This window comes from Colobus angolensis, unplaced genomic scaffold (assembly GCF_000951035.1).
Source record: "Colobus angolensis palliatus isolate OR3802 unplaced genomic scaffold, Cang.pa_1.0 Scaffold31, whole genome shotgun sequence".
NCBI lineage: Eukaryota > Metazoa > Chordata > Mammalia > Primates > Cercopithecidae > Colobus > Colobus angolensis.
The window spans coordinates 6,998,697-7,021,920 of record NW_012116377.1 but is presented as its reverse complement, the minus strand read 5'-3'; the positions used below and the strand labels follow the sequence as shown (position 1 = coordinate 7,021,920).

The 23,224-nt window shown below is 53.4% G+C and overlaps 1 protein-coding gene across 1 annotated transcript in view; it reads right to left on the bottom strand.

Moving 5' to 3' along the window:
- The window catches only part of UROC1 (urocanate hydratase 1), a 35,330-nt gene that overhangs the window by 10,417 nt on the left and 1,689 nt on the right, over nt 1-23,224 (bottom strand). Inside the window, exons 2-16 of the mRNA XM_011950750.1 lie at nt 18,924-19,054; nt 17,865-17,958; nt 16,707-16,766; nt 16,269-16,397; nt 16,044-16,105; nt 14,181-14,247; nt 13,937-14,080; nt 12,281-12,369; nt 9,603-9,665; nt 9,081-9,260; nt 8,443-8,540; nt 7,730-7,802; nt 6,421-6,542; nt 4,420-4,490; nt 867-965 (exon numbers count right to left, since the gene is read on the bottom strand). Of these exons, the coding sequence (XP_011806140.1) occupies nt 867-965; nt 4,420-4,490; nt 6,421-6,542; nt 7,730-7,802; nt 8,443-8,540; nt 9,081-9,260; nt 9,603-9,665; nt 12,281-12,369; nt 13,937-14,080; nt 14,181-14,247; nt 16,044-16,105; nt 16,269-16,397; nt 16,707-16,766; nt 17,865-17,958; nt 18,924-19,054 (1,482 nt within the window). The remainder of the gene's footprint in view (nt 1-866; nt 966-4,419; nt 4,491-6,420; nt 6,543-7,729; nt 7,803-8,442; nt 8,541-9,080; nt 9,261-9,602; nt 9,666-12,280; nt 12,370-13,936; nt 14,081-14,180; nt 14,248-16,043; nt 16,106-16,268; nt 16,398-16,706; nt 16,767-17,864; nt 17,959-18,923; nt 19,055-23,224) is intronic.

The following is a 23,224-nucleotide window of genomic DNA, read 5'->3' as shown; positions in this document are numbered from 1 at the left end:
TGCTGCCGGTGCCACCCGCAGAATCATGCCAGGGTGGCCTTCACACCTCTGTCCCAATGCCTATCTTACATCTGACCAGTAACATTCCTGGCGCTTCTGAAAAGAGAGACGCCCACAAGAACTCTGTGGCAGGAGGAGCCAGAGTCCCTCGGAGCAAGCACGCCCAGGGTTCCATCCTCGAGGCAGGCCTGGCTGATTGGGAGCAAAATGAGCAAAAGCTAGGGAAGTTTGCCATTGCTTGAGAAAAGGGAGTTCCATAAAGATGTGTAAAGTTACTTTGTGGAAGCTGACTCACTCAGTCCTCACACATACGCTTTTTATTCTCTTTTCGCAGAAGAGGGAAACCAAGGCTCAGAGAGGGCCCCGGACTTGCCCAAGGTCACACGGAGGGAACAATGATGGAGCCTGACACACACAGAGCAGGGTCCCCAGACACCTCCCCCAATCCCAGATTATCCCCAGAGGGGCCTTGGAGCCCCCGAGCCACCTATGCTCCAGGGAGGTTACCTGTTTCGAGCACTGCTCCTGCTCCTCCAGGCCCTGCTTCCCACCACCCCCTCACGGCCGCCTCACCCTTGCCTCCCCAGTAGAGCCCTTCTACTCAGCTGGTACCAGGGACCAAAGCCTTCAGCAAAACCTGATCTCCCTAAAGAGGGGGAAGTTTGGGCCTCAGCTGTGGGAGGCCTAAGCTCCTGGGAGGGGCTGGTCCGCTGCTCCTGAGCACTGGGCTGCCGAGGCCCAGCAGGGGTGTCATCCCACCCAGAAGGCTGTGGGGTGCAGCCGAGGCACAGGCGGGAAGGCCCGGGGCAGGAAAGGCAGTGGGAAGAGGTTGAGGGATGCTTCCCCTGGAGCACAGGACACCTCACCTTGATCCTCCTGCAGGCGATGGCCTGGTTAATGGCTACAGCGATGGCCACACGGCCCTTCTGGTCTGAGTACAGGATCCTTGCCTGGGAGCCCACCACCTGAGGAGAGAAGGGCGACAGGCGCCTCAGCTGATACAGGCAGCAATACCAGGACCTGATGGTGCAGGGAGACACAGGCGGCACTTCCACTGTGGGACATGGCCCTTGGCAGCCTGAGTGCCTCTCTAACAAGGTCCAGGAGGACCCCCGAGGTGCATGGTAGCTCTCAAATCTGTGACCTGAGGTGAGCCCCCACATTCAGCCCACTAGACAGCCACACCAGCCCCACATGTCCACTGCAGTCTGGGCCCCCAGACATCTTCCCCCAATTCCAGATTATCCCCAGAGGGGCCTTGGATTCCCTGAGCTATCTGTGCTCCAGGGAGGTTACCTATTGTGAGCACTGCTCCTGCTCCATCCCACAGTGATGACATCAACACCACCCAGGGCAAGTTTGCATCTGGCCTGCTCCACTCTCAGTATGCCACGCAGCCTCTCGGCTGTGAGTCTTATGGGAAGATACTATCATCCTCATCATAAGCTCCATTTTCCAGATGAGGACACGGCCCCGAGAGGTGGAGCCACCTGTCCGCAGGTTGGCTGCCTGTCTGCCACACCCAGGAGCTCAGCCACCCAGTGATTGCCTCTCCTGGCAGTAACAGGTGGTTGTCCCCGGGAGACAAAGCTTCAGCGCATGAAATGAGTCACTGTGTAGCTCTGCGGTCCTCAAGCCGGATGACATTTGGCAATGACTGAAGACATTTTTGGGTGCTGCTGGCATGGGTACGGATGCTGCTAAACACTGTACAACGGCCCCCATGATGAAGAAGAAGCCCCAAATGACTCCAAGAGATATGTGCACACACGTGTTCACAGCAGCATGACAACAGCCAAGAGATGGAGGCGACCTGGGTGTCCAGCGCGGTGCACAGATGAACCAAATGTGGTCTGTCCGTACAGTGGATTGTGATTCAGCTTTAAAAGGAAGGAAATTCCGACCCATGCTATAACATGGACGGACAAAAGGACAAACACTTCTGATCTCGCTTATATGAGGTTGTTGAGTGCCAGGGTCTGTGGGAGCAGAATGGGGAGTTAGCGTTTAATGGGGACAGAGTTTTGGTTTGGGAAGATGAAAAAGCTCTGAGATGGATGGTGGTGATGGCTGCTCAGCAGTGTGAATGTGCTTGAAGCCACTGCACTGCACGTTCAAAAATGGCAAAGATGGTTAAGATGGTAAATTTTATGTTTATGTATAATTTACCATAATTAAAGAAAATTTATCCAGCCCCAAATGTCAGTACGCCGAGGCTGAGGAACCCTGGTTTCTCCAAAGAAGATGCAGATGTCTGCCCCAGCTGCTGGTGAGCTCGACCAGGAACCAGTTAAAAGGCGGCAGAGCCGGTAAAAGGCGGCAAGGCCTGGCCACAGAGGCAGCTGTGCACCTGGCCGCGAGCTCAGCTTTGGCCGGGACAGTGAGTCTAGCTGCTTCTTCCTCCCTCATGGGTTCCTAGAGAACAGCCTTATTTTACTCACACCAGCTGCCTCAAATCCTTTTCAGAAAAACTACTCATGTGAAACAGCACTGCAGAGATTTTCAGATTTTTTTGGATCCAGAAAAAAATTGGCGAGGAACTGACATAGGATTGCCCACTTTGTCAAGAGTGTACGTTAAAAGAAAATAAATCAAAAAATTTTTAAAGGCAACCTTCTGCAGTCCCCGTTCAGAAGAGGAACAACAGTAAGTATCAGGAGGCATACAATCGCTAGGGAGCTTTAAGTCAAAGCAGACGCACTCTGCTGGCAGCGCCAGCTGCAGCTCCACCCCTTACACCCTCAACTCTGGCACCTCCTGAGGCCCCTTCTCAGCCATGCTGGCATCCTCTCAGGCTATCCCCCTCTCTTCTCCACCCCATCTCTGCATTGACCCTGCAGCTTCAGCCTCCAAGTCTTGGCCTTGGCATCTCTGACTCCTCACCGCCACAGAGATGCTGTTGGCACGGGGGCTCTGAGGCTGGATACAAATGCAAACCATTGCGCACAGATGAGACAGCCCAGGACGGGGGCAGGCGCCTCCTGGCCCTGGGACTCCTGGGCTAAGACCCACTAGTTCAGACACGGTCCATGGCCAAAGGTGTATGAACAAAATGCCCACATTTTTTTTTCCATGTTGTCCTCAGTACACCCAGCCTGCTGCCACCGTGGGGCCTGTACATGGGCTGGTCCCTCTGCCTCACCCAATTGTCACGTGCTTGCCACCCTTTCTGCATGTAGACCTGGACGCACATGCTGGACCCTTTCCCTGGCCACTCTGTGTGAGGCAGCTCCACCCACTCCTTCCTGCTGGTTCTTTCCCGAACACACACCCAGCAGAAACTGGGCAAGACACATCTGTCAGCTCAGCCCCACAATGCACCACAGGGGCCTGCTCCAAACACTGCCACTGCTGTCTCCACTTTGCAGATGAGGGTGTGGTGCTCAGAGAGGCTGAGCCACTCACCCCAGGTTACACAGCTGAGGATATGGGAGGCTGCTCAGGTCCAGGCACCCTGGCTCTAGAGCCCAAACTCCTTCCTCTGCCGGTCTGCCTCTATTTGTTGAGTAACGGGATGAAGAACGACCTGCCCAATTCTGGTCACTGCCCCAGAGCCCCAGGCCACTTTCCCCTCTATGTTTTAAATTATACAATATACATTACGTAAAATGTACCATCTTAACCATTTCTAAGTACACAGTTTAGTGGCATTAAGTCGATTCATAATGTAAAACCATTGACCCATCCATCTCCCCATTCCTCATCCCCCAACCCCTGGCATCCACCATTCTGCTTTCTGTCTCTATCAATTTGACTGCTCTAGGGACCTCATAGACGTGGAACCATGTGGTATTTGTCCTTTTGTGACTGGGTTTTTCACTTAGCATGGTGTCCTCCAGGTTCATCCATGTTGTAGCGTGTGTCAGCACTCCCTTCTGTGTGAGATATTCCATCTCATGGTTACCCACACTTTGTTTATCCCTCCATCCATCAGTGAACACCTGGGTGGTTTCCACAGCTTAGCCATTGTGAATAGTGCTGCTGTGAACATGGGCGTGCAAGTATCTCTCTGCGTCCTTGCTTCCAATTCTTTGGGCTACACATCCAGAAGTGGAATTGCTAGGTCGTAGGGTAATTCTATTTTTGATTTTTTTTGCAGAAGCTTCCTCTTGTTTTCCATGTGGCTGCACCATTTCACCAACAGTGCACAAGGGTTCCAAATTCTCCGTGTCCTCTCCCAAGCCACCCTTTAAAGGCCCTGGGCTTCTTTCTCCAGCAGCCCCTTAGGCTGCTTCCCCTCCCAGTGTGGCCACCATGGGGCTGGCACAAACAGTCACACGGGATCTGGTGTGTGCACCCTCTCAGGGCTTGGCAAGCTGGAGGCCGTGGACCAGGCTGAGCGCCCATTGGCAGCACCTCACCTTTGGCAGTCACCTGACAGCACAGCCACCCCAGCCTCCCCCAGGCCTGGGCCCTCACCAGCCGGTGCCTGGCGGCCTCCCGGATCCAGCGGATGTTGTCCATGTACTGCAGCTTCACAGATGCCTTCACTGCAAGGGAGAGGAGAGCAGGCATCAGAGACCCTCCAGGGGCACTGACCTGCCCTCAGGCAGACTGCTCAGCTCAGCACAGACCCTGCCCTGAGCCCACCACTGAGCCAGGACACAAGGTGAGGGAGCCCATCCCACCCCACCCCTGCCTTTCTGAACTTGGGGACCAGCAGTGCCAACGGTCCCATGAATTAATGCACAGCCGTGCAGCCCACTGCCTGATGCACTCGGTCCCTCCACAAATAGCTATTTAGTGCCTACTGTACACCAGCACTGAGCAAGGCACCAGGAACAAAGACCACTGTGGGCTGTGAGGAACACAGGACCGTGGTGAGGGGCCGCCAGGGTGGTGGGTGTGAGAGCTCTCTGAGGAAGTGGTCGTCAAGCTGAGTCTAAAGGCTGGGAAGGAACTGGACAAGGAAGCTCTGAGGGAACAGCATTCCAGGCAGAGGGAACAGCCAGCGCAAAGGCCCTGAGGTTGAAATAAACTTGGCCTATGTAGGAGCTAGTTGGCCAAGTTCACGGAGGATGTGTGTGTGTGAGGGGGCACGGGAGCCTGCCTGACCAGCTCGTCAAAGCAGATTGGTAATTTTCCAGAAATTGTGTGAGCCAGTGGTTAACACAAATATCATTAAAATTTTAAATAAGTTCACACTTTTACCAAATTATACTAAAAATGAAGGTAATAGAAATCCCTCACTCCTGTGACTTCACAGCTGTTGACGAGTATCTGCCCGGTGGAGATGCCGCAGGGTGTGTGCTGCGGGCACGTGTTGCTAGGTCAGCATGCCTGGAAACCAGCCAGGCCTGGAGTCGTTACACCAGGGTCCTCGCGGGTGCAGCAGCTCAGGGCTTCTTTCTGGAGGGCTGGTCATTCCCCACTGGCTGCCTGCTGTTCTCACACCGGGGAAGCCCAGGAGACATCTGACCAGACCCCCAGGAGAAGGCCCCTGCTTCCCCTGCCCTCCTGCCTGGGCCCCTGCCCGCCTCCTCCTCCACAGGTGACCACATCTCCCCTCTGCCTGGCTCTCCTGCTTGGGTCTGTGTAACCTGGACCCCTGCCCAGCCCACCGAACCTGGCTGGCAGCAGGGTGGGTACGGGCCCTAGAGATGTGAAGCACACAGCAGAGGCTGGTGACCCACACAGAAAAGCCACCCAACCTGCAGGAAAGCTGCAGAGAGACCAGGGTAAGAACTGCAACAACGGAGGAAATGTCATAAAATAACCACGAAATAACAATGTCAGACCCACTCAACAAGAACAAAGGTTGGTTAAAAACCAGGCGGGCCATGTAGACATGGAAAAACATAGCCCTCTGGTGGAACCAACACACAGCATCAGCAAAACCCAGGATGAACATGGGGGACCCTGATGCAGAGGAGACCCTTGTGGCCTGGCAGGCGTGGAAGGCTGGTGGGAGCATGTGGAGGCAGCTTCATCACGGAAGGCAGCAAGACGGAACTAGAAGCACTGCTGTCAGCACTGCCCTGGCCACGTGGAGGGGGAGGCTGGGTCAGAGAGGGACCGTGGCGTGCTGAGCGCTGCCCAGCAACCCTGGCCCCGGCGACTGCTGCCTAGCCATCCTAGCCCTGGACCATCCTGCTTCACCCACGTTGAAGGGCTTTTTGTCACTCGCAGTCAGAGGTCCTCACTGGCAGAGCCCAGGACAGCTCTGGAGGCAGAGGCTTGGTGGTGGGAACTATGCCTCCATGACTGAGAATGACACTTGGGGACCAGGATCTTTGCAACTCAATCAAGTTTCTTTGAGTCCCTTTGTGTTGCCAGCTGAGCACCCACCAGACTCAAAGTCATCTGCACCCAGGTTCCCTCCCAGAATTAGCTAGGTGGGCCTGCTATGGAAGCTTGCCGCTATGGAGGCAGGAGTTTTGGGGGCCACCCACCCAGGGGCACCCCCACCAACAGCATCACCTCCATCAGCGATGGCTTCCTCCAGCACAGATGCGGCCAGTTCGTCTGTGACCGCCAGGTCCTGGGGGTCCCCCGATGTGCAGACCCAGCGGAAAGGTCCAAATCCCTGGGAGAATATGTCCCTGCAAGCACAGATGCCTCCTCACCCTGGGCCCGCTGGCTTGGGCGGGAGAAGGGGTACAGGTGTGAGCACGCCAGGGAGGAGGGCTCAGCGTCCAGAATTGGGGTGTGGAACCCCCTAAGCTGCCATTGGACAGAAAGTTCCAGGGGCCTCCCTGTCCCCTCTCTGTGTCCCAGTGCCCCCAGCCCTCCATCCCTGCCTCCTGGTTGTACCATCTCTAGCCGCAGGAACAGGAAGCCGAGACCTGGGCAAACAGAAATGCCCCCAATTGCTGTTACAGATGACAAGAAAATCTGTCGCCTAAAAGTGACAGTCACATTGAGAGGAGAGTCAACCTGGGGCGGTGGCCTTGGGGAATTCGGCCTAGGTGAGCTTATCTTCCCAGGAGGCAGGCTTCAGGGCAGGGCTGTCTTCGGGGGAGGATGCCACGGCCTGGGCCCTCCCTGGGTTTCTGTACTTGCTAGGCCAGGGGGCGCCTCCTCCTGGGCAGCCCTCCCTCTCCGGAGAGTGCCAGCTGCCAGTGCTCAGCCCCTCCCGCCTCTGCACCCCATAGTGAGCCTGACGATGAGTGGCATTTGCCTTTCACACCTCCATCTCTCTCTGGTCCCACGTGGCACCCACTGAGGACTGGCACATCTTCCAAAAGTCATGTGGCCCCTCCCACCCACAGCAGAAAGCCCAGACTTCTCAGCCTCACCCAGGCTCCTCTCTGGCTCCTGCCCTCATGCCCTGCTTGTCCTGGGCTGCTGGCCCTCCCCAGACCTGCCCCCCATGGCCAGAGAGGCCCACGACCCCCAGGGCCACAGCAGGTGCTGGGCTTCATGATCCAGCCATCAGCTGCCCACAAAGGCCTGTGACGACACACCCATGAGGGCCTGTGAAGACACACCATTCAGGGGCAGGTGTTTGCCAGGAAGTGGCCTCGGCCTCTAGGGCCGGCAGCCCCCTGTTGTCGCTGAGGCCCTGCAGGAGGTGTCTCTCATCTGCATTTCCTCCTCACCTGCCTGTCTGTGGTGGAAAACCCATGAACGGAGCCTTGCCACTTTGGGGCGGTGTGGAGGCCTCAGCGCATGACCTCAGGGGCAGTCAGAGGCTGAGGCTTCTCCAACCTAAATACCCAGGACCCAGACCCTGAAGGGGACGGGGCAGCACTGGGCACACTAGATGTGGCAGCTGCCCGTCACTCACCCCATGATGTGCTGCACGTAGGAAGGGTAGCGGAACTCTGTCCTGCCAGCACCTTTCTTCTCCACATCCGCTCCTGTGGGCAGAGCCTGGACAGTCACCGCCCAAGGCAGGACACCCATGGCCACCCTAGATGGCAACTTAAACACAGGGCCCAGTGGGAGGCTGGGGAAGGACCCATGAGGTCTTTTTCAAGTGAAAGAAGAGAAAAGCAGGGGCAGCTGTGGCCGGCTTGCCGCCATCTATGTGGCCAGGCACAGGATGCATGTGCTTGCCATGGACGCCACGTCAGCCTCCAGCGCGCCACAGCCCGCCACCTGCAGGGAGGTGGACAGGGTTGGGGGACTTCCCACCGCGGACACTGTGGCTTTTGAACCTCATGCCCCGTGAAAGAATTGCCCATTTTACGGAAGGAAGTTTCCATCACGGAAAAGGAAAGCTGCAATTCTGGGACTGGAGCTTACGCCTGAGTCTTGTACCTGCTCTCCTTACGGGACTTTATGTTCCTAAAGCACGTGGAGAAACTGAGGCCCAGAGAGGCTGAGCCACCTGGCAGGGCCAGCATGCAGAAGGCCTGGCAGAGGCACAGCGAAGCCTCAGTGGGGATTAGCTGGGCCACCCATGGCTGAGCCTCCGAGTGAGGTGGGAGCCAGAGGCACTGGCCCAAGAGGCTGGGCCCAGGGTTGTGGCCCCTCCCTCCTCCTCCTCCCTCCTACCTGCTCTCTGGGCCTCCAAGAGGAAGGCGTTGCCATAGTCCCAGAAGAAGAACTTCTCCTTGGCCAACCTGTTGATGGCTGAGACTTGCCTCCTCAGGCTGCAACAAGCCATGGGTCAGCACCACCGCTGCAAGGCCCTGGGGCCGCCCCCACATGGCACACACAGCACTGCCTGCCATGCTCCCCGCCAACTTCCAGCCCTACTACCTGGACTGCCCCTGCTCCTTGGGTTGGCCCCACCCACCTGGAATGCCCCTGCCCCTGCCATCTGTTTGGAACCTCTGCACCCTTCAAGGCCCAACTAGCAGCTCCCTAAACAAGCATTTTCTGGTCCCCAACGCCATCAGGCCCTGGGGAAAAACAGATGCCCCAGAAAAGTCTCACACCCCAGCATCTACTCGGCGCCATGCTAGGACTACACTGGGCAATCAACAAATGTCACTCCAGCTTGTCCCCCTGCACTGCTAAGAGGTAAGTGTGTCATGACTCCATCTGATGGGTGGAGGCAGAGGCTCAGAGAGGTTAATGTCTTGCCAAGGCCACACAGCTGGTTGCTGGAGAACCAGGTGGCGGCCAGAGCAGGACAAGGTAGTCTGCCCAGGCCAAATGCTTCTGCCACCCCCAACCCCGAGCAGCACCTTTCCTGGACCAGGTCCTTGAACACAGCAGGGTTGGAGGCCATGAGGCTCTGGGCCTCTGTGAAGCTGAGCTGCACGGGGTAGTAGCCGCCATTGAACGGGTTGTGGCAGGATGTCTGATCTGACCCCAGGTCAACCAAGCATTCCCCCGTCGTGTCCAATTCGTGGACCAGGCGCTCCCTGGGGAAGCCATGGGGTGGTCAGTGCAAGCCACACACAGCCTGGACCCAGAGTCTGGGGCCAGCCGGGCGGGGACCGTAGCACATTTTCCCATTCACAAATCCAGCAGGCACAGCCTGAGCCAGACCCTGCTTTCTCCTGGAAAGAGAACCTACGGGAAGGCTGTGGGCAGAGCAGGGACGGCCGCCCCAAGCTTGGGTAAGGGTGTGGGCCAACAAGGGTGGCACTGAACTGAGGCTCGAAGCTTTGTGTCCCAGCAGCTCCTGGTCAGCACTGGGGTCTTTGCTCAGGGGGGCCCATCTGGGTTCTCAAGCTGGCTATCAACTCCCAACCCCCACTCACCAAAGCGCCACCACGTTGCCATGGTAACCAAGGCTGAGCACCTCCTTTCTTTTCCTTGCTTCCCTGGAAGGACACAAGAGCAGAACAGGTGCCCCCCGCACCTATGCATAGGTGCCCCGGACACACCTGCACCCCAGCTGCACACAGGGGCAGACCCAGGAGGCCACAAGAGGTATCATGTGCAAGCGTGGGGACCATGGGGCTGGGCCATGCAGCATGCCTGCGGGACCCCGACTTTTGTTCAGGACACAAAACTATCAAGGGAAAATCCAGACCCAAATGCCCCAGATCAGAAAACCCACATGGCAGCGGCAGAACTGCCTGGGCGATCTGTGGAATTCAGGTTATCGATGTGGGACCTCCACAGGGATCGTTACAGAACTCATCAAGGTGGCCCCAGAGTCGCAGGATTCACTAGAGATGATTCCCAAAATTATTCAGAAAAATAGAACAAGAAAAATCAAAGCATATTTTGGGGAACAGAAGATTTGAACAGGACTTGCAGGTAGTAGCGGTATCAAAAAGCAGCAATACGCAGGGAAGGTGGTGTGGCCCCCATGAGAGAGCAGATTGAACGCTCACCGGGAGCGGCCTGGAGAAGCCCGAGGGAGCCAGGCACCTCCCCTTCCCCAGGGGTGCAAGGTTGACAAGGTAGGAAAGGACACACAGTCGCAGGGCAACAGGGACGCCGGCCCAACCCGGGGCTTGTTACAATCGCAGCTCAACGACCCTGTGGGAACTGTGAGCTCCTGGGAGCTCAGGAGCTCACTCCATTCCCATGGGTCTTCCCCAGCTCAGGGGCTACGGAAGTGTGGCAGGCAGGTTGCTTGAAGCAGTTCCTTAAACTGATTTTGATGTATGTGTATGTGTGTGTGTTCATGTGTGGATGTGCATGCATGTGTACATATGTATGTATATATGTATGTATACGCATATGTGTATGCATGTGTGTGAGAATAGATATTGTGGGCATGTACGTGTGTTTGTGTGTCTGTGTGTGTTTATGGTATGTGCATGTGTCTGTGTGTTTATGTGTGTGTGTTTGTGTGCACCTGTATGTTTATGTGTTTGTGTTATGTGTGCTGTGTGTCTTTGCACGTTTATGCATGTGTGTTATGTGTGTATGTTTCTGTGTTTGTTATATGCATTTTTGTGTGTGTGTTTACGTGTGTATGTGTGTGTTGTATGTGTATGTGTGTTATGTGTTTGTGTGTTTATTTATATGTATGTGCATTGTGTGTTGTATGTGCATGAGTGTGCATATGTATTGTGTGTTTATGCATGTTTGTGTGTATGCATGTGTGTGTTGTGTCTGTATTTATGTTTGTGCATGTTATGTGTTTATACTTGTTTGTGTTTGTGCATGTGTGTACGCCTGTGTCTGTGTTTATGTGTGTGTATATGTGCATTTATGTGTGTGCATGTGTGCACTCTGTGTGTGCCTGTGTGTGCATGCATGTGTTGTGTGTCCATGTTTATGTGTGCGTCTGTGTGTGTGTTTATGTGTGTCTTGTGTGTTATTGTGTTATGTGTCTGTGTATTTATCTGCATGCATGTGTTGTGTGTGTTTGTGTGTGCAACCATGTGTGCATGTGTGTGCTGTGTTCTCTATGTATGTGTGTATGTGTGTTTATGTGTGTCTTTATGTATGTGTGTGTGTCTGTGTGGCTACATGTATGTGCATGTGTTTTGTGTGTGTGTTTATGTGTGTGTGTGTGTACATGCACACAGGATGCTAAACAGCCTGAATAGGGATGGGAGTTAGGTCAGGGAAGCTCCTCACAGCACACCTGGAGTGTAGAATTTCTTCTATCATTGACGAAAAATTATCTGAGAGTTCTAAAGAGGGTGCAATGTGGTTGGATTGGTATTTTAGGATGATCTAGGTCAAAATAGCTCACTGCATCATTTCTCAAATTTTGTTTACATTTTCACCAGAAACAGCTTTTAAGCCCCTGCGGAGATTCTACTCGAAGCCAGGTGGGCAACCAGTGCACCAATGTGTCTTCCCGTAACAGGACTCTGCTCTGCACAGTAAATTAATTGAGAGGATGCTTCAAAAGTGGCATCCAAGTAGGAACCCCCAGAGCAGTCTTCTCACCGTCCCACTGAAATACTTCTGAAGACTTTCCCTGGGGGTGAGGCAGAGAAACCCACTGACCACCCCTCAGCACCACGGGCGAAGCTCTGCCCTGGAGCACAGGGAGGGAGTGCATGCCTCGCAGGCTCGCCACTGCAACAGCACAGGGCAGCCCCTATCACGGGCCAGGCCGGTTCTGCGAGCCCACACAGCAGGGAAAAGAAGACACGTGCTTCGCAGAACCAGGGCGGAGCACAGGAGCCCCAAGAAGGCTGCCCAAAGCCCATCAGAGCCATGTCTGAGCACCAAGCCCGCAGCCCAGTGGCTGCCTCCATGCCGGCAATGACGGAATGTTGGAGGCCCTTCCAGAGGCTTCTGCCCTATCACCACCCACGGGTCAGCTCTTGTGTGCATGTATATGTACATGCATGCATGTGTGCATGTATATGTACATGTGCATGTATGTGTGGTGCCCACATGTGGCCAGCTGTCAGGCATTAAGCAGGCCCACACCAAGCTGCCCCCTGGGGGTCCTCTTGTGGTCTCCTGCTGCCATGTGTCAGGTGGCAGGTGTCTGGAGTTAAGCTTGGAACTGTACCTGAGCCTCTGGATGCAGCGGTCCAAGCTGTCAGTCACTTCCATCAGCCAGCCCTGCTTGTGGCGTTTCTCAAGGGCTGCTTTATCCACCTGGGACCATGAGACATGGGGACACCCAGTTACAAATCTTCCCTAAGTGTATCATCCTCAACTAGGAAGGCGACATCTCCCGTAGGTCCCTTGTTTTTCTATAACACAGTCTCAGGGAAGACACCACAAGCTGCCCTCCCTCTATTTATTCCTTCTCCCACCTCCTTTATCAGCAGAACCCAGGTAGGGTTCAGGGTGACACAGTTCAGCCCCAGGAGATAATCTACGTCCAAGCTAATCACAAGGACCTGCCCACTATCTCCATCCTCCCTTGCAGATAAGAACATCGATTTCATCTAAGACTAACCAACAAGATAAAAGAAGGGGTTTGGAGACATGACTTTCCTGATAAAATAGAGTTGTAGCAGCCACTTCCCTTCTCACCTCTTCCTGTCTTGAACATGGATAGGATGGGGGCAGCAATTGTTTCTACAAGGGAACCCCAAGGAAATCTAGAGATAGTAGCATCATTGAGCTGCCAAACCAATGCCAACACTGTTGGTTACATGAGAAAAATAAAACCCTATTTATACAAGCCCCTGTAGGTAAGTTTCCTGTTACCTGCAGCTCAGTGCACTCCTAACAGGCACAGGTATGTATGATGTAGGTTTGGCATCAACTGAGTGGAAATTCCACTGGCACCTATCGCCAAGGCTTGCCTCAAGGCTCCTTGCCTCCTCCACTTCCGACTTCCCTTCCTCTCCTTAGCACCCACCAAAGAAACATGAGAGCCTGCTATAGTTGGGATATATTTGTCCCCCAAATCTCATGTTAAAATTTGATCCCTGGTGTTGGAGGTGGGGCCTGGTGGGGGGTGTTTGGGTCATGGGGCAGCTTCCTCATGAATGGCTTGATGCAGTCCTTGCAGTAATGACTGAGTTCTTGCTCTGTTCGTTCCTACAAGAGCTGGTTGTTTAAAAGGTCCAGCATCTCCCTCTCCTCTCCCTGCTCTCCCTCTCTCACTGTGTGACCCACCAGACCCCCTTCACCTTTCACCATGAGTGGAAGCTTTCGAAGACCTCAACAGAAGCAGATGTGGGCACCATGCTTCCTGTATAGCCTGCAGAACTGAGTCAAACAAACCTCGTTTCTTTATAAATTAGCCTCAGGTGTTCCTTTATAGAAACTCAAATAACTAAGATGGGGCCACTGAGGGAAAGCTGCCTGTACTCACCTCTATGGACGGTGACCTGTCTGCCTCCCCACCTGTTGAAGGTGGGGAGTCTATGAGTTCATTTATTCACACACATTCATTCCCTCCCATCTGTATTCCAGGGATGCGGTGGGATACAGGAAAGCTACACCCATAAATAGATGGTCAGAGTTTTGTGGGAGGGCAGCCGATAGGCATTACCCATGCAGGGTGATGGGCTCTTTGAAGGCAGGAAGCTTACGTCGCCATGGGAACCCACCCAGTGAGGTCCAGTGGGGCTTTGCGGAAGAGGCAAGGGTGAGCTGGGCAAGGAAGGATGAGAAGAGGGGATCTGTAGTGTGAGCGATCCTGGAGGAAGGAGGGAGGGAGGAAGGGAGGCAGGCAGGAGCGAAGGCTAGGAGCTCCCCAGCTCACCTCTGCTATCACACCGATGCACCCCACGATGACTGCGGCCTTGGCCTGAGCCCCACTCATTCCACCGAGCCCAGAGGTGACAAAGACCTTCCCAGCCAAGTCCTCGATGCCCAGGTACCGACGCGCAGCATTCAACACGGTGAGCTGCAGGAAGAAAAGGTAGGGGATCACTGCCCACTTGCAGCCCGCCCCCTCCACCCCCCATGCTGGGACGCCCACAGCCAGGCGTGGCCCCATCTCTCACCACAGTGCCATGGACGATTCCCTGGGGACCGATGTAGCAGTAGCTACCTGCTGTCATCTGGCCGTACCTGACCACAGGGAAAGAAGCCAAGCCCAGGGCTCAGCTAGTGCCAGGCCCAGGCCCTCCCAGCCACTCCCTTTAGGAAGCTGAAAATTAGTATTTACCCAAGAGGCATTAATATATTCTCCTTTACATAAAATATATAGAGAGAGCACAGACAACACAAGAAGGCTATGGACACCCTTGTCCCCTCTCACCTCTCAGACATTTTACAAGCAGATTCTGTTCTGTTAAAAACTATAGTGTAATTGGTGAAGAATTGCTTTGGGGAATATTTGGCCATATAGACTCCAGCTGGACGTGCACAGCATGCCCACACTACATGCTTATGTCAGGCAGAGACACACACAAGGATGTTCACCGCAACTTTACATGCAGGGCCAAGACCTGAAGCTGCTGAGATGCCCCTCCACTGAAGACGAGAGAAGTGAGCGGCGGCCTATGTGACCCACAAAACACCACATGGCAGAGAGGGTCAGGGCCCTGCACTGTGCCGTGAAGCAAGCCAGATTGGGAGGCAAGAGGGTTCAATAAATTAGTGCAATTGAACATTGCAGGTAAAGGAAGAATACATGAGATACACTTCCTGAAATACAGCGATCTCCTAGCTCTCTTGTGAAGGTGGGAAAGGCAAGGCACAGAGGCCAGCCTCAATGGTCTAACCACCTAAATTGCCAAGTCCGCTTGCATAGAAAGTGTTTGGAAGAACACAGGAGACACTGTCAACTGGAGAATCTAGGATGTGAGAGGGATCTCCTTTTCATTGTAGCTCCATTTATAATGCTTGATGAAATACTTTGCATTGCCGGCCGCTGGGGCTCGTGCCTGTAATTCCAGCAATTTGGGAGGCTGAGGTGGGCGGATCACCTGAGGTCAGCAGTTCGAGACCAGCCCGGCCAACATAGTGAAACCCCATCTCTACTGAAAATAGAAAAAAGTAGCTGGGCCTGGTGGCACATGCCTGTAATCCCAGCTACTTGGGAGGCTGAGCCAGGAGAATCACTTGAACCTAGGAGGCAGAGGTTGCAGTGAGCCGAGATCGCACCACTGCACTCCAGCCTGGGCAATAAGAGCGAAACTCCGTCTCAAAAAAAAAAAAGAAAAGAAAAGAAAAAGAAAAAGAAAAAAAGGAAAGAAAAAGAAATAGTTTGCTTTACCTCTGTAACAAATGAAAAGCCTTCATTCCCTGAGAGGGGGTGTGAGGGACTTCTCTGGGGCACTGGCAGCATTCTGTGCCTAATGGTTTTGGTTGCACAGATGCACACTTTGTCAGAACCCGAAATGTGGTGCACATAAGATGTGTGCATCTCATTACATGCAAGTTTCACCTCAAAAGAAAAAAAAAACTGTAAACAAATATTGACTTCCAGTCAGTAATATTTACAATTGACTTTGAGATGCACACACAAACCCCCCCCCCAAAACAACAAGTCGAATGAATGGATAGGCAGAGGGACAGATAGACAGCCACATGATAAAGTGAGTATGGTAAGTAGCACATTCATCACAAAAATTTGGTGGTATTCACTGTAAATTCGGTCAATTTTCTGTATGTTTGAAATTGTTCATAATAAAATGTGGGAAAAGGCAGGATCTAAAATTGTAGGTTCTCTTGCATTCAAGAATATAAAATTTGTAAGCATATACATAAAACTACTAGGGAATACATAAAAATAAAATCAGTTATGCTACAGTTCTGTGACTATGTCTTTCCAAACTTGTATTTAATATCACCATTTTGTTTTATAATGACCCATGGCTAACAGGGAAACACTGTGTAAATAGACTGAAATAGCGACTTACATTGTAACCCCCAAGGCAAAGAGCTTCTCATACTCCATCCGGGAGGAGTAGTTGGGAATGACCTGGAGAAGAGGATGGGGGCAGACGGAGGGGCTGAGGTCTTGGAGGGTGAGCACAGAGCCCAGGGGGTGACGCACAGCGTTGGGGCACTGGGCTTTCTTTCTGGCGTCAGCACCCTCTCTTTGGAGCCCCGGGCAGGTGTTGTGCCCACTGCTGAGGACCCACCATCCCATTGGTGATGACGAGCCGGGGGGCGCTGCAGCTGCTGGGGAAGAGACCGAGCGGGTGCCCACTGTACATGACCAAAGTCTGCTCCTCTGTCATCTTCGACAAGTAGAACATGGTCAGCCAGAACTGGGGGAGGAGCAGAGTGTGGGGATTCTGTCAGCGGAAGCAGCACCCCACGCCCAGCCCCACACCACCGTCCACGCCCAGAGAGCTCCCACAGGCCCCCAGGTTTCCATTCCACTGGAGCCTCCCTCAACACCACCTCGCCCATTCCTATAACCTGAAACTTCCCCACACAGTCTACAATGCTGGAGCCTCAGGCACCAGGGACGCAGAGGCCTGCATCCTGAGCCATGGGTTTGTAAGCTCCTAGGCCAGAGGACCAGACTAGGGGAAAGGCCAGGGGTGGGGGTGAGGTCACACGGTGCGCAGTACCTGAGCCCAGTTGCTGAACACCTGCCCATTTCCTCCGTAGGTCACCAGCTCCTGGGGAAACTGAGGAAGATGCAGGGTCATCTGAGATGAAGGCCTGGGAAGGGCCTATGGAGTCACAGACAAGGAGAGAAAGGGTCCCCATCCCCTGGGGGCCCAATGGGGCAAGGAGAGAAGCCAGAAGGGTGAGGCCCAGAGACGGACATATCTGCAAGAACACCGGCCCCGGGTGCGACTGGAGCAAGGACTCAGCTTGGGGTTAGGGGTGGATCTGGTTCTGGGGTCACAGTGGGAACTCAGACTGGGGTCAAAGGCAGCGCTGATCTGTGACCAGGGCCTGGGGCCAGGGCCAGGGTTTAGGGCGTTCCCACCTACTAGGCGAAGTGGTCACATTCTGGCAACATATCTCCCCCAAGGAATGCAGGGACACACCCCAGAGACATTCCATTCTCAAATGTGGGCAGCTGCTCTGTAGACTGGCTCAGGGTGCCCAAGACAGGCATAAGGGGCCAGATCCATGCTACCCAATATGGTGGCCACCAGCCATGCGTGGCTTTTCAGCTTTGCTCCTTGCATAGATATACCCTGATTTCAAAGTCTCAGGATGAAAATCAATGTAAAATATCTCATTAATAATGTTTATATAGATTACATATTAAAATAATAGCATTTCGGAGCTGGGCGTGGTGGCGGGTGCCTGTAGTCCCAGCTACCCGGGAGGCTGAGGTGGGAGGAATGCTTGAGCCCCGGAGGTTAAGGCTGCAGTGAGGCAAGATCAAGCCACTATACTCCAGCCTGGGCCACAGAGTGAGACCCTGTCTCTCTAAATAAATAAATAAATAAATAATATTTTTGATATATCAGGATGAATAAAATATAGTGTAAATTTATTTTTACTTTTTCATATGGCTGCTAGAACATTTAAAATTGGACATGTGTCCACTGCAGCCACAGTGACGTCCTGGTTTTGAGGCTGTACTACAGCCACGGATGCAACCACTGGGGGAGGCCGAGGGAAGGGCCAGGGACCTCTCTTACTAGCTTTGCAACTTCCTGTGAATCTATAATTATCTCAAAATTAAGAGCTTGAAAGCATGACGCGTGTGTCTTGCGTTCTGTTTCTGCTGGACAGTGCTGGGCCTCGGTTTCCCTGGCTATTACCTGGGCCACGGCGGGATCCAGGTTGTTCATGATCATATGCATGATGGCGGCGGCCGCTTTTGTCTGGCAGGGGTACTGCTCAACCGGGTAGGCCCTGCAAGGGAAAGCCCAACTGCCAGGCTGCCCTTCCCACCAAAGCACAGCATCTAGCCTGGCCCCGCCCAGCCCCTGGCCGCTCAGGCAAGGATAGCCGGACCCGGGGCGTGCAGAACTAGCTAGGAACATACAGTGGGGGCTCCAGAGCCACTAGGGCGTTCAGGCCCCAACCCACCCTGCTCTCCCTCCCTACTTGGCACACTCCACCTGGGAGACAGCTGCTGGCAAAGCAGAACTGATGACTGCTCTCCAGAAGCCTGTCCCTCTGGGTAAGCAGAGTTTATTCATTTGTTCTTTCATTAATTCAACAAACACTTTTGGGCACCAATTCTCCAGCAGGTGCCAGGCCCGGAGGTACTGGCTGGAGTGAGGAACATGGCTCCTACTTTAAAGGGAACAACCCTGGGATGACTCAAGGCAAGCCTGGGCCGCTGGCACCTTCAAGAACAACTGCAGATATGCAGACTCGAAGCCCCAGAACTGCTGGGTCTGAAATTGGGGTAAGGCCTGGCAGCCCGTGTTCCCACAAGCCCTCCAGGGGTGCTGTGCACACTGTGGTTTGAGACCCTCATCGAGATCGTGAGGTATTTGAAGTCACTGCCAGAGCTCCCCAAAGCTCTCCCTGCCCTCTGGCAGAACAAAAAGTCATGGTTTTTAAAAGAGGTTTTGTGTACAATTTGGCTCCAGAATTGCACAGGACTGGCTGCTCAGGACAGACGGGCCGGGCCTGAGAGTCCTGAGAAGCTGCCCTCATCTTCTGGCAGGCTCAGGGGCTGCAGCCAGCACTGGGCTCCAGCTCCCGAGATGACAACACAGAATCTTCTCTCTCCTGCCTCCTAGTCTGGACAAACTGGGTTTCCCCCTCACTGCTGACTCTCCCGTTGTTCCTGGCCCCCAGCACAGTCCCTTGTGGGAGCTGCCTGCCCCTCTGGGTCCCTTTGAAGCTGTGCCCACAAGGCTGACCTCATTTCAATGTCGGGGCAAAACCGGTACATGTAGATGTGCCCGTACAGATGCAGCTCCTGGGCAAACTCTGGGGCCAGCAGCTCCTGGACATCCGCGGGGAAGTAGCGCAGGGCATTCCTCAGCGCCAGCTGGGGTAGGAGAGCAGAAAGGCAGTGGGGGCTGGGGGTCCAGGCCCAGTGTTCTGAGGCCTGGTGATGGGCCATCCTCCTTCCAAATGGATTTGCCTTTGCTCCACTTAGAAGCCTGTTGCCCACCCAGAGACCGTCTGTTCTCACCCCGGGCCCATCTACAGTGTCACCTTCCGCAGAAAGCCTTCCCTGATTGCTCCCTCCTGCCCCTTTCATGAAGGCAGACTGATCCCTCTCTCTTTTTGCTTATGGTGAACCACTCCTGTTCTGGGGATGGCGCTGCTTACTCCCAGGCAGGGACCAGAGAGGGGCCTGCCCGAGGCTTGTGGCTAAGGTGTAGGATGCAGAGGCTCCAGCGGGGAGAGTAGACCCCATATGGCCTTAAGTACCCTGTGCAAGTGCAAGCACATACAAGAAAAAGCTGTCAAAAGCAACATATATTTACACACACACATGAACTCTTTTGATTGTGAGCCACAGGAAGCAATTCCTATGGCTACCCAGATACATACACCTATACTCCATGCAACAAGAACAAGACTCAACCTTCCCACATGGGTTCTAATATATCCATCCTCTTCTAGCTCCTTTCATTTCACTTTCAAATCAGAACTGCTGCACTTCCTAAACTGATTTCGCAGCCTGCTGGTAGGCGGTAGCTGCAACCTGAGACCACGGTCCTCGCTATTCTAAAGGCAGTGCCAGCCTCAGCCCTGGGGCTTGACGGGACGTTTTAGTCATATGCTAGACAAGGAGGACCTCTTTCATAATCAGTTGCATCAAATGCATTAGAAACATTGTTCAGGTAATTACATAGCTCAAAAAGTACAACAAAGGTTCTGCGAAAATTAGTGAATTTAAAATCGTGTCAGTTGATGGAAATGACTTGGCCATTCTTAAAGGTGAAATGTGTAAGAAGCTCAATCTGTTCTGAAATGAAGCACAAACTTGTGCCCTTTTTCCAAATCTGAAATACAGCCCCAAAGCTCTGTCTGCCACATTTTCCCCTTGTATAAAATTTCCATTTGCTAACCACTGAATTTTTCTTTATTGCTGAAATTCAGTAATTAGGCCTAGATATGTCTTTGTGTTGATTATTCTATATCAAGATTTTTTTTTCTTTCCAGCCTTTTAATCTTCAATTTCTTGTTTTTATTTAGTTCATGAAAGTTGTCTTCTATTTTTTGCTTAATACTTCATCCTCTGTATCTAGAGTTACCTAATAGGCATGCAATAAATATTCTTTTCAGTGGGGAAGAAAGGCTGACTCTCACTGGCCTGGATGTAATCCTCCATGCCTCAGATCCATGCCTCAGACAGGAGGCAGCACTCAGCAGTAAAACAAGACCATGGGGTTCACACGGGTCACGTGACCGGACCTCTGGAACTGTAGGAGAATAAATATGTGTTGTTTTAAGCCACTACACTTGTGGTGATTTATTACAGCAAACATGGGAAGCTAATACAGGCAGTAACAGAACCCTGCCTCGGGCATCAGGGCACCTGTGCCAGGCACACGCCTGTCCTGCGTGGTGGCTGAGCACCGAAATGAAAGGATGCCAGCCTGCAACGTTGCTCAGCCCACAGTGCAGGGTGTGTGTGTGTGTTCAGCCTAGGACTTACTTTCATTCTAACCTGGCAGTCAGCTTGTGGGGCAGTAGCTCACTTTTAAACCTCACCCACATGAAAGTTTCTGTCACTATTTCTGCCAGAAACCATGGCCACTATCCAAATGGCTTGGCTTCATCTGAGTCATTCTTATTCCTGCACCCCCCTAGCACAGGCTTCATCAGGGTCCCCACCAGCTCTACGCCGAGGCTGCGTTGAGAGCCAGGAGCTGCAGCCAGACTTCCTGGGTGCGGACAGCACTCTGGGTTGCATGGGCTGCAGTGGCTCTGCAAGGCTGCTGTGGCACAGGCCTGCCACATGGCACATGCCCACTGCCAATCTCTGACTGCTCTTTCCCCATCTGTAAAGTGGGCATAATAACAGTATCCCCCTCAGAGGACTGCCTTGGAGACTCAATGAATTGAGGTATTTAGAACAGCCCCTGGCACACTGAAGTGTGTGTGAGTGTCTGGTTGTCAAAACTGTCATCTCCCACACTCATGGGCCACCATGCCGCCCATTTTTTCTTCCAGCTGGGCCTCTGCCCTCCCCACTCCTCTGGGACCTCCACAGAAGCCTTTATACTCTGTGGTGGGCATAGTTAAGCAGCAGATATGCCCCTTTTCAGAAACCTTCATGGACTCCCTATTACCCATTTGATAAGGCCATGCTGTTCCTGGAATTTAGAGTCCTCCATCAGCCGGCTGGGTCTGGCTCTCCAAGCTCAACACCAAGCCCCGGCCTGCAAAGAACCTCCTTCACTCTGACACACCTCAGATAGCCCCGTCTCCACATTTGTGCACACTGCCTCCCCTTGTCTCCAAATGGCCTTTCTTCTTTCCCAGGCTAAGAACCTTGCCCAAGCTGCCATAGCCACCTCTTCCAAGAAGTCCTCTCAAGTTCCTCCTGCCAGTTGAAATCTGATGGGATGTTTGTTAGGGCTCCGAGTGCAACTCTCATTCATTCAGCAAACATCTGCTGCTGTCACTGGAGACCTGGAATTGAACCCAGTGGAGTTCTGCCTTCAAGAAGTTCAGGAGGGGAGTACATTGGTAGTGATGGGGACACAGACGCCGGCCATCTTCGGATCTGCTACTGGATGCCCGGCACAGGCGCTGTGGGTGGGGTGGACTTGGGGGAAAGGTCACCAGGACAAACTGCACATGGCGGGAGGTACTGAGGACATTTCTAATATGGGAACTGCATCAGTTGTGTGACTGAAGTTTCCCTGTGCGTGGTGAGAGCTGTGTCGGGCGCATGCTGAGAGTGTCCTGATTAACTTGGCAAAGGAAGGCCCCGCTCCAGTCACAGAGCTCCGTTAAAGATGAGCAAAGAATGACGCACCTGTTAGTTCATCCAAAGCATGAAACACTACGCAGCCATTCAAAGACGGGACCCTCTAAATGCACCAAGCAAGAACAACCTGAAAAAAACCTAACGTGTATAGATGCTTCTGCTTGTATTTTTAAGAGGGTTCACAGACGTCTTCTGCACTGCATAGATGCATAGAATGTGTTTCTGAAATTCTTGAGTAGTTTTCAGTAAAGAAAGAGTAGGAGGAAAGTCTATATAACAGTGTCACCTACTTTATTTCATTTGGTCTCCTCCACAATCCCCTGGTGTCATTGTTTTCATCTTCAGCTTACAAATGCCAATAAATAAATAAATAAATAAATAAAAGGCTATAGTGACTTCAGAAGGTGAACTGGGGAATTTATACTTTTATACATTCAACTTCTTATCTCATAAAATTGTCTTCAAATACGTATGTTAAAGATCAACGAAACACATTTAAATAAAAAATAGAAGGCAAAGCCGCAGGACTCAGGGAGCCGCACATAGCCCTCAGACCTGCACCGCTCCAAGGGCTTCCTGACCTTCAAGCAAAGAGGGACATAACCCAGCAAAGCCCAGGTGGCCACTCCTCCACCTGGAGCCACCTTCTCCCAACACAAGACACCCCAGGAGCTGATCGCAGCCACAGGGAGCTGATCACAGCTACAGGGTGCTGCAGGGGATGTGCAGGCCGCAGGGCCTTCCCTGAGCTCCAGGGTGAAGGTCGAGGCATTGGTGCCCAGTAGGGGGGTGACTAAGGGGAAGAAACATTAACAACACCTGGACAACCAGGAGATGGGCCAAGGGGAGCAAAGGGGCAGGACCACCCGCTTGCAATCTGCCCCTGAGTACCCACCACCTGCCTGCCCCACTCCAGGACCCACCACTTACCCGCCTCCCCAGCACCTGACACTACCTTCCCCTGGCCCCCAGTGCCCAACACCTACCCTCTCCCCATTTCCCAGCACCTACCACCTACCCTCCCCCACCCCAACACCCACCATCTACCCTCCCCCTGCCCCCCAGTACCCAATACCTACCCTCTCTGCCCCCAATGTCCACACCTGCCCTCCCTTGTGCCCCAGCACCTGCCATTTACCCTCCTCCTGTCCTCCAGTGCCTACCACTGACCCACCCCCCATCATCCCAGCACCCACCACCTATCCTCCCCACAACTCCCAGCACCCACCACCTACCATCCCCTGACCCCCAGTGCCCACCACCAAC